The 13,152-nt window shown below is 37.2% G+C and overlaps 1 protein-coding gene across 1 annotated transcript in view; it reads left to right on the forward strand.

Annotated features, from left to right (window-relative positions):
* MAP3K1 (mitogen-activated protein kinase kinase kinase 1) overlaps window positions 1-9,658 on the forward strand; it is a 49,044-nt gene extending 39,386 nt beyond the window's left edge. Inside the window, exons 15-20 of the mRNA XM_009648280.2 lie at window positions 818-970; window positions 2,354-2,516; window positions 3,975-4,106; window positions 5,078-5,220; window positions 5,694-5,825; window positions 7,116-9,658. Of these exons, the coding sequence (XP_009646575.2) occupies window positions 818-970; window positions 2,354-2,516; window positions 3,975-4,106; window positions 5,078-5,220; window positions 5,694-5,825; window positions 7,116-7,265 (873 nt within the window). The 3' untranslated portion in view covers window positions 7,266-9,658. The remainder of the gene's footprint in view (window positions 1-817; window positions 971-2,353; window positions 2,517-3,974; window positions 4,107-5,077; window positions 5,221-5,693; window positions 5,826-7,115) is intronic.
* The last annotated feature ends 3,494 nt before the right edge of the window (window positions 9,659-13,152 follow it).

The following is a 13,152-nucleotide window of genomic DNA, read 5'->3' on the forward strand; positions in this document are numbered from 1 at the left end:
CATAAGTCTCAGTTGAGGTTCACTGAATTTGTAAACCAATGCTGTTATATTTCTGAACTTACATAAAACATAGAGTTACTCAATACCCTCTCCTCGGAGTCAGACTATAAAAGAGCCTGCCAGTTGAAAGGTGCTAACAGAATCCTTCCATGCTTATTAACAAGTTTAGAGAAGGTATTGTGAAGAATAACATCACATCATGTATCAATCTTTAAAATGGCAAAGAAGGAAGTGTAAAAGTGGCGAAATTGGGAGTAGGACAGTACTGTCTTAATGCTAATTTACTTTGAAGGCAATTGCACAAAACCGAACTAGTTGCTGAAAGAAAAAGCAGAGTCAGAAGAGATCTTCTGACACACCTTTAGAGAGATGTGAGATAATAAGAATAGAGAAAGAATTATTTTATTTGTGATCCTTTGCATGAGGTAACAACATGTGAAGCAGAAAGTGGGAGAAATAAATTCAGTAGAAAGCAACACAATTTTGGTTGTGTTTACTATAGGTGCTAACTAAAACCTTAATTAGATGTGAGATCAGGAATAGAAAAAAAAGTCTTGTTCCTATTTGTGTCCTTAAATCTTGCCTCACCTTCAGTTGGTAACATAGAGGAGGCTCTGTTCTTAAATACAGTAGGAGTATATGGATTACAGAACACATTGGTGTTCTGGTCTCAGCTGAAACACATATAACATGCAGTACAAAGAACTGTAAGGGAGAGGAGAGGCGTAAAAGCTTGGATATTTCATAACCTTCCAGAATGTCTACATTTCGGATGCGTAGTGGTAAACATGGAATTGATTTGGAATTTAATTTGCAGACACCAGAAACCCTGCCTGGACATACCAAAGCAAAACACCATTACAGAGAAGATGCAGAATGGCTTAAAGGTCAGCAAATTGGTCTTGGAGCTTTCTCTTCCTGTTACCAAGCTCAAGATGTAGGAACGGGGACATTAATGGCTGTAAAACAGGTAAATACTTCAAATACTTAACTTTCTTGAACATACTGTACTTGTTCTTCAGTATTTCTTTGGAATATTAAATATAAAAATTCTCTGTTCTGACAGAATTCTTGTGTTCTTTGTTTCCTCTGCTCCCTGTTATGTGTTCTCATATAATACAGAACAAAAAGTCCATATGTGCATGGTATTAACATAATATTTTCAGGTTTTTGTCACCTCCTTAAAATGAAAAAATATTGTACTACTTTTATATGCCTATTTTCTTTCATAGTTCTTTAAATGCATTTTTATTTTTATCAAGTTCATAAATCAGTGACAGAGTTGGGAATAGAGCCCAGATGTCTTGATTCCAAATTAATGCCCTATTTGCATGGTAGCTATTACAAGTAGTTTCCCCTTACTTGCCAAGGCTTTTTTCCCTGAAACAGTTTAAGTGGAGGAAATGTAATTTAATGTTTGTTTCCTCTGATCCAACAGCTGATTTTGAGGCAAGTATTTTTAATATTTAAATTAATAGATACAAGTGTGATAGAAGATAGAAGAAGTGTGACTGAGCAAAGAGGCCCAAATGCACATGCCTCACTGCAGATTTTTGAAGGTTCTAGATGCAAGTAAATCTGTCACACTTAAGATGCCCTAGGTCTGAATCAGTGATACCAACATAGAGGGAATCTTAGTCCTAACATTTTCTTAGTAATTCTAAATGAACTTACACCTATGGAATTGAGCAATTTCAAAGCATTTAATCAGGGAAAGAATATCTGTCATCAGCTATTCTTCCTTTGAAACTCTCTTGCTTGTGAAGGAGTAGGACTGTCCATGTAGTCCTTGAGGCTCCTCCTGGTCAGATGGTCATTCTGATGCTCAGGGGAAATTTTCTGCAGTATACCATTATTGCAGATTTTGTGTGGGTCAGAGCTGGGATTGGCTCCAGTTACGTTACAGGACTTCTGATCTGTCCACCAGTCCTCCTGGGTTTCTGTGGTAAGAGGTTTAGTTAGGAAACGGATAGTATGCTTAAACTGGTAAAAATATTACATACAACAACACTGTCAGAATCCCATTTCAGGCCTTCTCTTTCTTCCTTTTCTTCAATATCTGAAAAAAAAAATTTTTTCCTAGTTTAAACAGGGAAAAGTGAAGAAGGAAGTTTCCCCACTCCATACTTGGAGAGATTTTTGTTGGTTTTTCCCCAGTAGATCACTTTAATTTTCTGACTTTCTCACATGGAGATATGTTCTCAGCTAAAGGGGCTTGAGATAAAAGAATACTTGCTGTTTCCAGACAGTGAAAAGGGATGGAAAACCATCCATTCTTGTTACTGTACTGCAGGGTGGGGTTACAGGACTGATAATTATGTAAGGTAGGTCTGAATACCCTATTTCAAAACAGGTGACATATGTCAGGAACACATCATCTGAGCAAGAAGAGGTAGTTGAAGCACTGAGAGAAGAAATAAGGATGATGAGTCATCTGAACCATCCTAACATTATTCGAATGTTAGGTGCTACATGTGAGAAGAGCAACTATAACCTCTTCATCGAATGGATGGCAGGTAAACGACTGTGCCAAAGCAAATGGAAGTATCGGTTGAGTCTTGAACTATGTAATTTCATGCTGCATTTTGGATCACTTCATTGCAGTTGGTAACCAGTATAAAAGTCTACTTACAGAACAGTTTAAGTGGTCGTAGCAATATTTGTACTGGTGCATCCTCTTTTTGATTTGGCATTTTCCATACCTAAGCTGCCATACAGTTAAAGAAGTTTGAAGCCCTGAACAAAAATTCTACTACTTCTTCTTCAGTGTCTGAATCTAAATGAGGAGTTAGAAACTTTGAGAGGCACTTCGGTTGGAAATACATCAAACTTGCATTTTCATTGTACCTGTGTAATTTTTAAGTTATTATTAACGATAACTTTGCTAGAAAGTTTGGCATACCTGTTGCGTGTTTTCATCCCAAGCATTTTCATAAAATTGTGTAAGGTTACATGCAAAGTAAACTTAAAGTAAATTTCTAATAATAAGTAGTAAGCCAGGGTGCTTTGGGAAAAGACACGTTTGAATCTTAAATAAACTTAAGTGGTAATTTAACAGCAAATAGTGAAATCTTTTCATTATTTTATAGAGCAGGGACAGGAAACTATATCCTTTTTTTAAGAAGGAGCTTTATTAATTTTATGAATGGGATTATATGTTGTTGCCGTCTACTTACCAAGACAAGATTCATGGTTTGTGCATCCTTACTTCTTATAAAAGAAAGCATTGCACCTTAACTTACATTCTTTGGCACAAACCACTTAGCAATAGCAGAGTGATAACAAGCGAAGCCCATGTGTTATTACAAGAGTAGTGCAGAAAATACTTTCTCAAAACTAAGGGTGTTTAATTTTTCTGAAACAATATTATTTAGATAAAGAAATGTCAGGAATTGTCTTTACCTCCTTCAAGCCCAAGTTACATTAGAATACTTTGAGAGGCACAATGGAAATCCAAAATGTATATATCAGATCTATATATCAGTTACGGAAAACAGACCGAGATACTGCTTTTCCTTGCTTGTCTACTAGCTTCTATAGATTGGTATTTGGATGGTAACAAAAGTAAATTAAGATCCTCAGAGGGAATGCTTACTGGAGGCTTTGCATCTCTGTTGCCCCAAAGAAGGCTAGTGATCTGCTACTTAAACGTTAATGAAAAATGAGGATAAACGTGTAGTTTTTTTATTAGCAACAGTACTTTGTACATTCTTTTAAGGAAGTATAAAATTATTAGGAAGCATGAAGACTTATGTCTTCAATGTGTACCGTTCCAGGTAGAAAGTAATGAGTAATTAAATAACGAAGCATATTACTTTTTGCCTATGGAACCTTTTAATGTTTGGGGGGGAGGGGTGTCACGAGGAGAAATCTAGTTAGGAATACCAATACCAAGTTCCAATTTTAGAAGGCAGTGCTGCATTCTACTAATATAAAATACGAGTGTTGATAAAATGTACTTTTTTATCTTCTAGGGGGTTCAGTTGCTCATTTGTTAAGTAAATACGGAGCCTTCAAAGAATCGGTTATTATTAATTACACAGAACAACTGTTACGTGGCCTTTCTTACCTCCATGAGAATCAGATAATCCATAGAGATGTTAAAGGTGAGAATTACTTAGAATGTCTTTTAAAAAGGAACATTCAGAAAGAAACATCTGTTTTGGCTTGAGACCTGTTGCTTCTCTCAGATCCCATCTCGAAGGTGGTATTTCTATGGGGTTTGGTCATTCTTAAGAACCTTTGATTACTGAAATTAATCTGAATGTTCATAGCATGCTTGGTGATACTTGCTACCTGTGCTGATAGTCTAGAAAAATTGTTTTTCTCAATTTGTTCAAGTAAAATATGCAGTTGCCATATAGCTTTAAAAATTGCTAGTTAATGTGTTTACACTGAAATGATAAGTAGAATCTGTGAACAAGCCAAGATAAGGAGGTCAGGTTTCTGATGTATAGGAGTATTGTGACGAATTTTCTTCCTTCATTGTAATTGAACATAAATACAGTTGTCCTGTGTTTAAGCAAGATGTGGACTTCATTGGGAAATACCAGTCTTACTAAACTTTCCTTTTAATGTCACTATAGCTGTCCATGAACTGGAGAGATATCCAGATAAGTAGCAACACAGAGACGGCAAATACCTGTCTTCTTAAAATAGGAAAATTTCTAATTGCTCTGTAATTCTCCTCAAGGCAATACAAAGTTGCTTAAGGATGAAATAAGTTTAAATTTCACAGGGAGCTGCAGGCAATGAAAACCTCCAGGGTTTTAGGTTGCCACTTACTTTCATTATTGCATCTCCAGGCATTGTTCCAGAATCCTGTGTTTGACCTACTTTGAAAGTTTGATTGCTTCTCTAAATCTCTTGGATGGCCTCAAGCTGTGTGCAATATCATCCAGGCATAACAGAAAAGTGACATTATTAGACTTTGTCCTTGATTTTTAGATTTGCTTTATATTGGGGTGGGGAATGTCAAGGTATTTATAGTTCTGAAATGGGAGGGAGGAAGTGTCTGTTCATCCATTTGCCTTTAATAGAAAGCCAACTAGCAGTATTTTTATTATGCTGTTGACAGGTGCCAATTTGCTAATTGACAGCACAGGTCATAGATTAAGAATTGCTGATTTTGGAGCTGCAGCCAGGTTGGCATCAAAAGGAACTGGTGCTGGGGAGTTTCAGGGACAGTTGTTGGGAACTATTGCATTTATGGCACCAGAGGTAAGAAATCAGTTTTGGAAGTTACTTCAAAAAGTTTGTTTGAACTCTTTAAGCTAATTCATACAGCCAAATAACAGAAAGTTGCTGAAAATGTTTCAAATATGTTTTAAATGTACTTGTTATAAAGAATAGGAATGATTCTAACATGTCAGTAGTGCCAGTTCTTTCTCACTGTCATATTTGTTTTAAGTAGTTTGTACAAGACTATCGTAAGTATTGCTACGAAAGCCCAAATGATCATTTGGTCAAAGGCTAACTATTGCAAGGTACTTTGCTTTGCCCCTAGTTTTAATTACTAGCTCTCTACAGCTAGTAAATTTTATGGCATTTACATCACCGATCATGGTCTCAACCGGAAATGTTAATCAGAATGCACCTGGTTGATGATTTTTTTTTTTTCTGCATATAAATTACTTAAGATTTAAGAGACTTTGAAATGGATAATCTGAGCTTTGGTCTGTCTGTCTGCTCAGGTTCTGAGAGGTCAGCAGTATGGTAGGAGCTGCGATGTCTGGAGCGTTGGCTGTGTTGTTATAGAAATGGCTTGTGCTAAGCCTCCCTGGAATGCAGAGAAACACTCCAATCATCTTGCTCTGATATTTAAGGTGAGGTATTTTGTTGCTACAAAAGACACTGACTTATTTCACATATAGAAATGTGAGTTTTAGAAAGTATAGGAGTATAGATGTTGCAATAGCCGTTCTTTATATTGGAGCTGTTAGTACAAAATCAGTACTGATACAACGCAATCATACTTGCTTGTTCAAAATAAAAAAAGGCTACCAACACAATAATAAGCAGAAAAAGCTTTGTTCTAAGATACAATTACATATTGTAACAGGCTAAAAAAAAATCAGGAATAAAGTTGATCTTGACTATAGGCAGAAGATTGGGATTTGAACTTTCTTACAATCCTGTGAAATAGGGGAGCAAAAGTTTTTCTACCATAAAACTTTTCTGTGTGTATTCATATTTCATAGTGGGGAATGACCTTTGGTAAAAACCTGATGTTCCACATTCAGATTTTGCTGGAAGGTATTTACCAGTGTGCCATGTTATATATGAATATGGCCCCTCCCTTTTCTAGGTCATCCGTTTTGGCATTGTTTCTTACTAAAATGAATTTGGTACACTTAATTCTAAAGTCTAGTCGAACTGTAGACATGAATGAAGAAAATACTGCCGCAAGTGAAGAAGGTGATTATTAGCGTTTGCAGTAGCATGAGCGAAGACAGTGTTTCCGCAAAACAGAAGTAGCAGAGCAGTATTCAAATAAGTTCTAATTAAGTACAAATCACTTGTGATAAGAGAGGTAATTGTCTTGGTACTGTGCCTGTGTGAATCTGGTGGTGCAACTCTAGTGTTCTCTGTCATCTTGCTTAACTTGGTCTGGAGTGATCTGTGTCTGAGAAAGATTGCCCTTCAGGGTGGTCGCAGAAATGCGGTAAAGACAATGCAAGAGAGCGTACCCAGCTTAACATACCATACCATAACATCTCTCAGCTTAATATATCTCCATGTTGGCTTATGCCAGTTAGCACTGATGGCAACTAGTAGACTGAAGAATACCTGTGCGTATGGCATAAGAGCTTTTCTTGTGGCCTGCTCAGCAGATGGTCACTGCAGAATCTTGCTGTAAGAAGAATATTTAGAGAAAAGCACAAGGAGAGAGGCAGGCTGTGAAAGGCAATAGGTGTAAGGGCAACTTAAGACCCATTTTATAAAATGGAAGCAGTAGTGTAATTTTCAAGCTGCAGTAGGAAATACGCCAGGTGGAGAAAAGCTCATAAATACAACTCATCAGCTGAAAACGATCAGCTTGTGGAAGGTTTTTGGGGTAAGAGAGGGGGCTTAAGAATCACTGACTTCTAAAAAGCTGTTTTCCCTTTGTTCAGATTGCTAGTGCAACTACTGCTCCGTCAATCCCTACACATCTGTCTCCTGGCTTGAAAGATGTGACCCTTCGGTGTTTGGAACTTCAACCTCAGGACAGACCCCCATCAAGGGAACTGCTGAAACACCCAGTCTTCCGTACTACATGGTAGCTACGTATGTATAAGGCTGATATACTGAAGAAGATGCTACTGAATATACAATAACTGCCTTGCAGTGCAGTTAAGCACAGCGAATTGTATTATTCTGCTGGCCTTAATGATAGATACATCAAGGACTTAAGGCCAATGGAGGACCCTACCTAAGTATGTGATTGACAAATCAAGATCTTCACCTAAGCTCAGTATGCAACATTTCACAACTTATGCGGAGATTCGTAAACTGTGCCTTTTCAGACATCTGGCTCTATGTAAACACAAAAGCATTTTTCCTTAAGTCTGCATGATTATTTAGCAGATAAGTGATTTTTATTTTATTTGGAGCACTTTTTCAGCAATATTAGCAGCTGAGGGGCTCAGGATCTATTTTAATATAGCAATCACTGTTCCATTTCACATCATGTAGATGAAAGCAGAGGGTTCTGCAATTAGTCAGTTTTCAGCACTGCTTAAAAGGAAGTTCTGTATCTGCCCCTTTTCTTTACACAAAGTTGTCTGAGTAACAAATCCAAACACTGAGAGATACTTTAAAAAAAAAAAAAATCTTGCCTTCCTTAAAGTAAGAGCAGCCAGTTGTGGTTCACTGTGCATTTACTGCTGGCCATGTAATTTCTCCTGAAATTAAAGTTTGTTTTCATTGTATTTTTAACTTTCAGGGAAAGGTGATCTTCTAAAATAGTCTTTAGAAAAAGATGCAAGCTGTGTCATGGAACAGCTTGCTGACACAAGAGTTCTAAAAACAGATGTGCTGGAAATCTGGCATAAAATAAAATGCCACCTTCAACAAGGCAGTGTTGAAGACTCTGACGGTATACGTTATTTAAAAAACAAAACGGACAAAACTAAGATTGTTCTGCGTAAAACAACTCTGAATCATGCTAGAAGTTGTAGAGCCTTCTTTTCATACGGCAGTTTGTTCTGGCAAATCATGCGGAGAAGTTTCGTGTCAAAGGCCTCAAACCCAGCTCCCATTAAAGTTTATGGGAGACTGTCCTGTACTTCAGGGGGCAGCAGGTGCCTGCTGTGAGCAGATCGCATTCTCTGTGTAACAAAACTGAGGTCACATTCTCTACTGATAATAAGTTTTACCTGCTGTTTTCCTTCTGCCGTACATCATCTATATACTGTAGCCATTAGTGATAATTTAATTTGAAAACGTTAAAAACATTACCATGAAAAAGGTATTTATTTTAACAAGAAACAAACTTGGACTTGAAAAGCAAGATACAGTAAAATGTGAAGTAAAGCTTCACCTGTAGTGCAAAACTTGTGGTTTTTTAGCAGGTGTGTTTTTTTTTTAAAGATGTTTTTAAAATTATTGTAAAGGCAGGTTTTTAGATTCTGATGCATGTAATTCTGAAGGAAAATGGCAGCTTTTTCTTTTGCTTTTTTAAAAGGGGATCTTTTTAAATCAAATACTGATTGTATTTAATCCACTTGGAAAAAAATACTGTTCGTGTTTTAACTCTTCAGAAGCCAGTTGGATTGTTGGACTGAAATAGAATTGGTTATTTTAAAGACTCAGGACAAACTAAATAAGCTATAGTACATTAAAAATGTACAATACAAATTGGAAGTAAAACATCTTAAAGATAAGTTTACAGGAATGATAGTGCTCATGCTAATAAAAGAAGCAGTGTCATTAGTTGTGAATGTGTTTCTTTTGGAAATTTTACATTCCTTTGTTTTGAAAGATTGGCAGACTTTGAAGAGTTAAAAAGATAATACCGAAATGTGAAGTTTGGTAGCTCTAACTGTTTTGTACTTGACTGTTTGTTTTTTTTGACCACTTTAGAATTTCTCATTCTAGTAAGATTGTTTCCAAGTCTTTCTTATGTGCAAGCTTTAAAGGATGCACTCTTGCCAATTCATGTACTGGAAGATCAGTTGTCAGATTAATACTGTTTCTGGCAGAAATGTAAACTGTATAAACTGATGAACCTCAGCTAATCAGTATTACTTCATAGATCACCATGCCTACCACATTTCAAACTCAAACTGCCTCTAGGTGTCCAAATGCATTTGTTTGAGTTTGTTTGCATTTCCCTCAGCTTGCTGGTAATTGTGGTGTTTTTAAAATGCAGATGTGATGTAATATTCTTATTTTCTTTGGATCAAAGCTGGACTGAAAATTGTATTGTGTAATTATTTTTGTGTTCTTAATGTTATTTGGTACTTAAGTTGTAAATAACGTCTACTGCTGTTTATTCCAGTTTCTACTACCTCAGGTGTCCTATAGAGTTTCTTCTACCAAAGTTCACTTTCACAATGAAATTATATTTGCTATGTGACTGATTCCTAAGACTTCCAGGGCTTAAGGGCTAACTTCTATTAGCACCTTACTGTGCAAGCAAATTTTACAGAAATCTCTGGGTTAAGAAATTTGGCTTCATTGTATCCTTTGTTATTTTAAATATATCAAGATATTTTAATTAAAAGTTTTTACCCCATTGAACCAATTTTATATAGTATAATTTGTACCTATTTTGGTGGGTTTTGTCTTTATAGTAAATAAAAGTTTTTGAACAAATTTTGTCCGTTGCTTATTGTCATGTAAACATGTTCCTGATGTGAATAAATTATTTCTGGTACATTTCACCATTTATCCACAACTTCATATGCAACACATATATCTAGACTTAGTTTCTAACATTAAATGATACATATGAATGAGAATTGGCTGATATACATATCTTAGATTTATCAATAGAAAATGCTTAGATAAAGGGCAGCCACAAACAATACACTTTTTTTAATTGATAATAAAGGTAGGAACTTCTCTTCTGACAACACTGTATCTGTGAACCTCACATGCTTATGCCCTTAGATCGAAATGTTAAATGTCTAAATTTTGCGTTACTGCAAATGTAACTATTGATTACCAAGTCAGGTGAGCTGATTTGGTCAGATCAGATCTGGAGCCATTGAGGTGTATCTTGGAGGTTAATCTGCTTTTTCATGTTTTCAGTGAAATGATTCTGCTGCTTGTGATTTAAGTAGCAAACATAAGCCTTTCCTAATTCAGGCAAGCTGAATACATATTGCAAAGCTAGGGCTTGTTTCAGTTGCTTGCCCTTCTTGTTTTTTGATAAAGTTCAAGTGTTCTGTAGCATTTTTTTTGTGACTACTGAATTCTACATTTTGAAGATTTTTCTACACTCTCTTTTATAGTCTCCATTACTTACATGACTTTCTGTGAGTAGAGACAAATGTCAATTCACCAGCAAAAACTGGCAGCAGAAATCTTCAGATAAATTCTAATATCTGATTTTTAAAATCAGAAAATCGTACTAACCGCAATACCAAGAAGGAAAATACATTACAAGGATTGAATAAAAGATACATTTGAGTGTAATGTTATCTTCCTTTATTGGGTTTGCTATAGAACTCCTGAATCTTACAGTTCTGTGTGGTAATTATGTTGCAGTCCCCTTTTTAGGAACAAGGGACGATGGAGATACCTGTCCCCAGTGGCTGGCAGTAAATGTCAAAGATGCCTACTTACAGAACCAAGTGTCTTCATTTCAAAGGGCATGCTCAGTTCTTCCACAGGCAACTGGTAAGCTATGCCCACTCCCTCTGGTGGGAATAGTGTTTTATTCCATGTTCTACATGGCTGTCACAAGTTGGAGTCTGACAGTGTTTAGTCTTTGCAAGTTCTGACTGAAAGGTAATGCTTGCTTCCAGACCATGTTGGAGTGTCGCGAGGATCGTGTGTTTCCCCTTCATCATCTGAGTGGATGAGCTGTACATGTGGCTGTTCTGACCTGACTGCTGCCTCACAAGATGCTATATCTCCCTTACTAATTTTGCTCTCGTTGCTTAGTCTCCCTTGCTGAGCTGAATGACAAATGTGACAGCCTTGCTTTTAAGAGCCACAATATACTATGCTGAAGGTGCATGTTGTTTCCTCGTTATGGCACACAGCTGCTGAAATCCGGAATCTTAAATTGTGAATTGAAACCTTTCTTCTCTGTCATTACCAAGAAAGTCCAGAAGATGGCAGGAAAGCGTTTTGAGGCAGCCACTGGGCCATTTCCTTTTATTTCCCTCAATTTTTCCAGTTTGCAATATATCATCACTCAGTTCCTGTTCTCGTGAAAGATGTGCAAGGCCAACAGTAGCATTGAAGTGAATACGGAGTAAATCAAGAGGCAATTTATAAATAGTTGCAAGGGTCTGAGATGACAAATTAATTCTGCTTGTTTCATTACTTCGGTGGGCCTGCCTTACAAAATCCCAAATTCTGGGCAAGAGGTCAGGTTCAGATACAGAAGTCTAAGCTTGACAACAGTCATTTGAGGTTTGGTTTCTCTGTTCACCACAAAACCAATTCTCCATATGATTATTTTTTAAACTAGTTACCTAAGAAAGTATGATACATGCTGTTATGTTCTGTCTCATTTTTCCAGTAGCTTTTGAATTCATTAACAGATTATAGCCAAAACTGCAAATAAGGAGCAGCATCCAAAGACACAAGTTATATGAAATGAGCTACCCAAGCAGAGAAGGGAAAACAGTGGCCAAGGAGATTATAACGTTACCCTTACCTTGGTATCTCTTAACTTAATGATTTGTAAAGAATGATTCGGGGGCTTTGTTAATTTTTGAAGATCAATTGCTGAACAATTGTTTTCTTTACTAGATTCTTTTGTTTGTTTATTTCACAATTGATGGTAGAATGTGGCACCAAAAGAGCTTATGCCCCCACCCCACCTGCACTCAATTCATAAATGCTCATGATTTGCAGTGTATCACTTCTGCCTAGCTCATTAGGTTTGCAGTGCTTCAGGCCCGTAAGTGGGCACCGCCTTTTAAGCTGAGGTCGCTTACGATGCTGCAAAGCACAACTCCTGTCTCCTTGTCACCAGGGCAAATACTAGTCAAAAGCGTGGACAGAAATGTAACAGGTTTGAGCTCTGGGTTATTGATCCACTCATTTCATGATGTGGCTCATCTGAGGCGCTAACAGTCTTCAGGGTTGCCAGAGGCAGGCATGGGATAATTTTGGAAAGGCGATCAGATAGTGCTGGTATTGCTCCTGGATGCAGAATTATCAAGGAGGTGGGATTCAACTGCTGCTTCTAGATAACTTTTAAATCTCCTTTTGGTATCAGAGCTTGCCTTTTTGGATTGTTTAATAAAACACAGAAGGGGTATGCAATATTATTTAGATGGGGGGTGTGTGTTTACATTTATAAGTATGCACCCATGGGACATAAGTTTTCTTTTCCAGTGCCTGCAAGCTCTCTCTTTTTTTGGTGCAAATAAACCATGCCTTTATACTACCTGTGGTTAACTAGCTCTTCGCATGCTGTCAGCCGTGGCAGAATGGGGAGTCCCAGCTCCCCTTGAGTCCAATTTCATCGATGAACAACTCTGGGGCCTTGCATGAAAAAGTTTTCTCATGTTGCTAGCAAGCTGCCTCTTCTCCTTTGCCGGGTGAAGGCTGCTCCCAGGCCCTGCAAGACAGGCCGCTCCATCCATATTTCCCTTGAGGATCCCATGAGGGATCCTTCCCCTCAGCTGTGACAAGATGGCGCCTCAGACCCCTGAGGGAGCCCGCTGGGGTCAGTCAGTTCTGAAGGCTTGAGGTGTGCTTTGTTTCGCTTTATTTGAATATAATTCGTTTTTTCATTACCCATGTCAATTGTAATTTAAAAAAAAAAAAACAAACAATATTTTTAAAAACTACTTCAAGAAAAAAAAAAAAAAAACACCCGACGTTGAAAAATTCGGATTGCCATTGTGCCTTCACGCGTGCTAAGCGCACAGCACGGCTACGTTCAGTTGGTACCGGATATTTTAAATTAAAAAAAAAAAAAATTATTTATGCCTCTAAGTGATGTTTGAACTCATTGGTGGGGTGTTGCTTGTTATG

This window comes from Egretta garzetta, unplaced genomic scaffold (assembly GCF_000687185.1).
Source record: "Egretta garzetta isolate BGI_Z169 unplaced genomic scaffold, ASM68718v1 scaffold471, whole genome shotgun sequence".
Taxonomy (NCBI): Eukaryota; Metazoa; Chordata; class Aves; order Pelecaniformes; family Ardeidae; genus Egretta; species Egretta garzetta.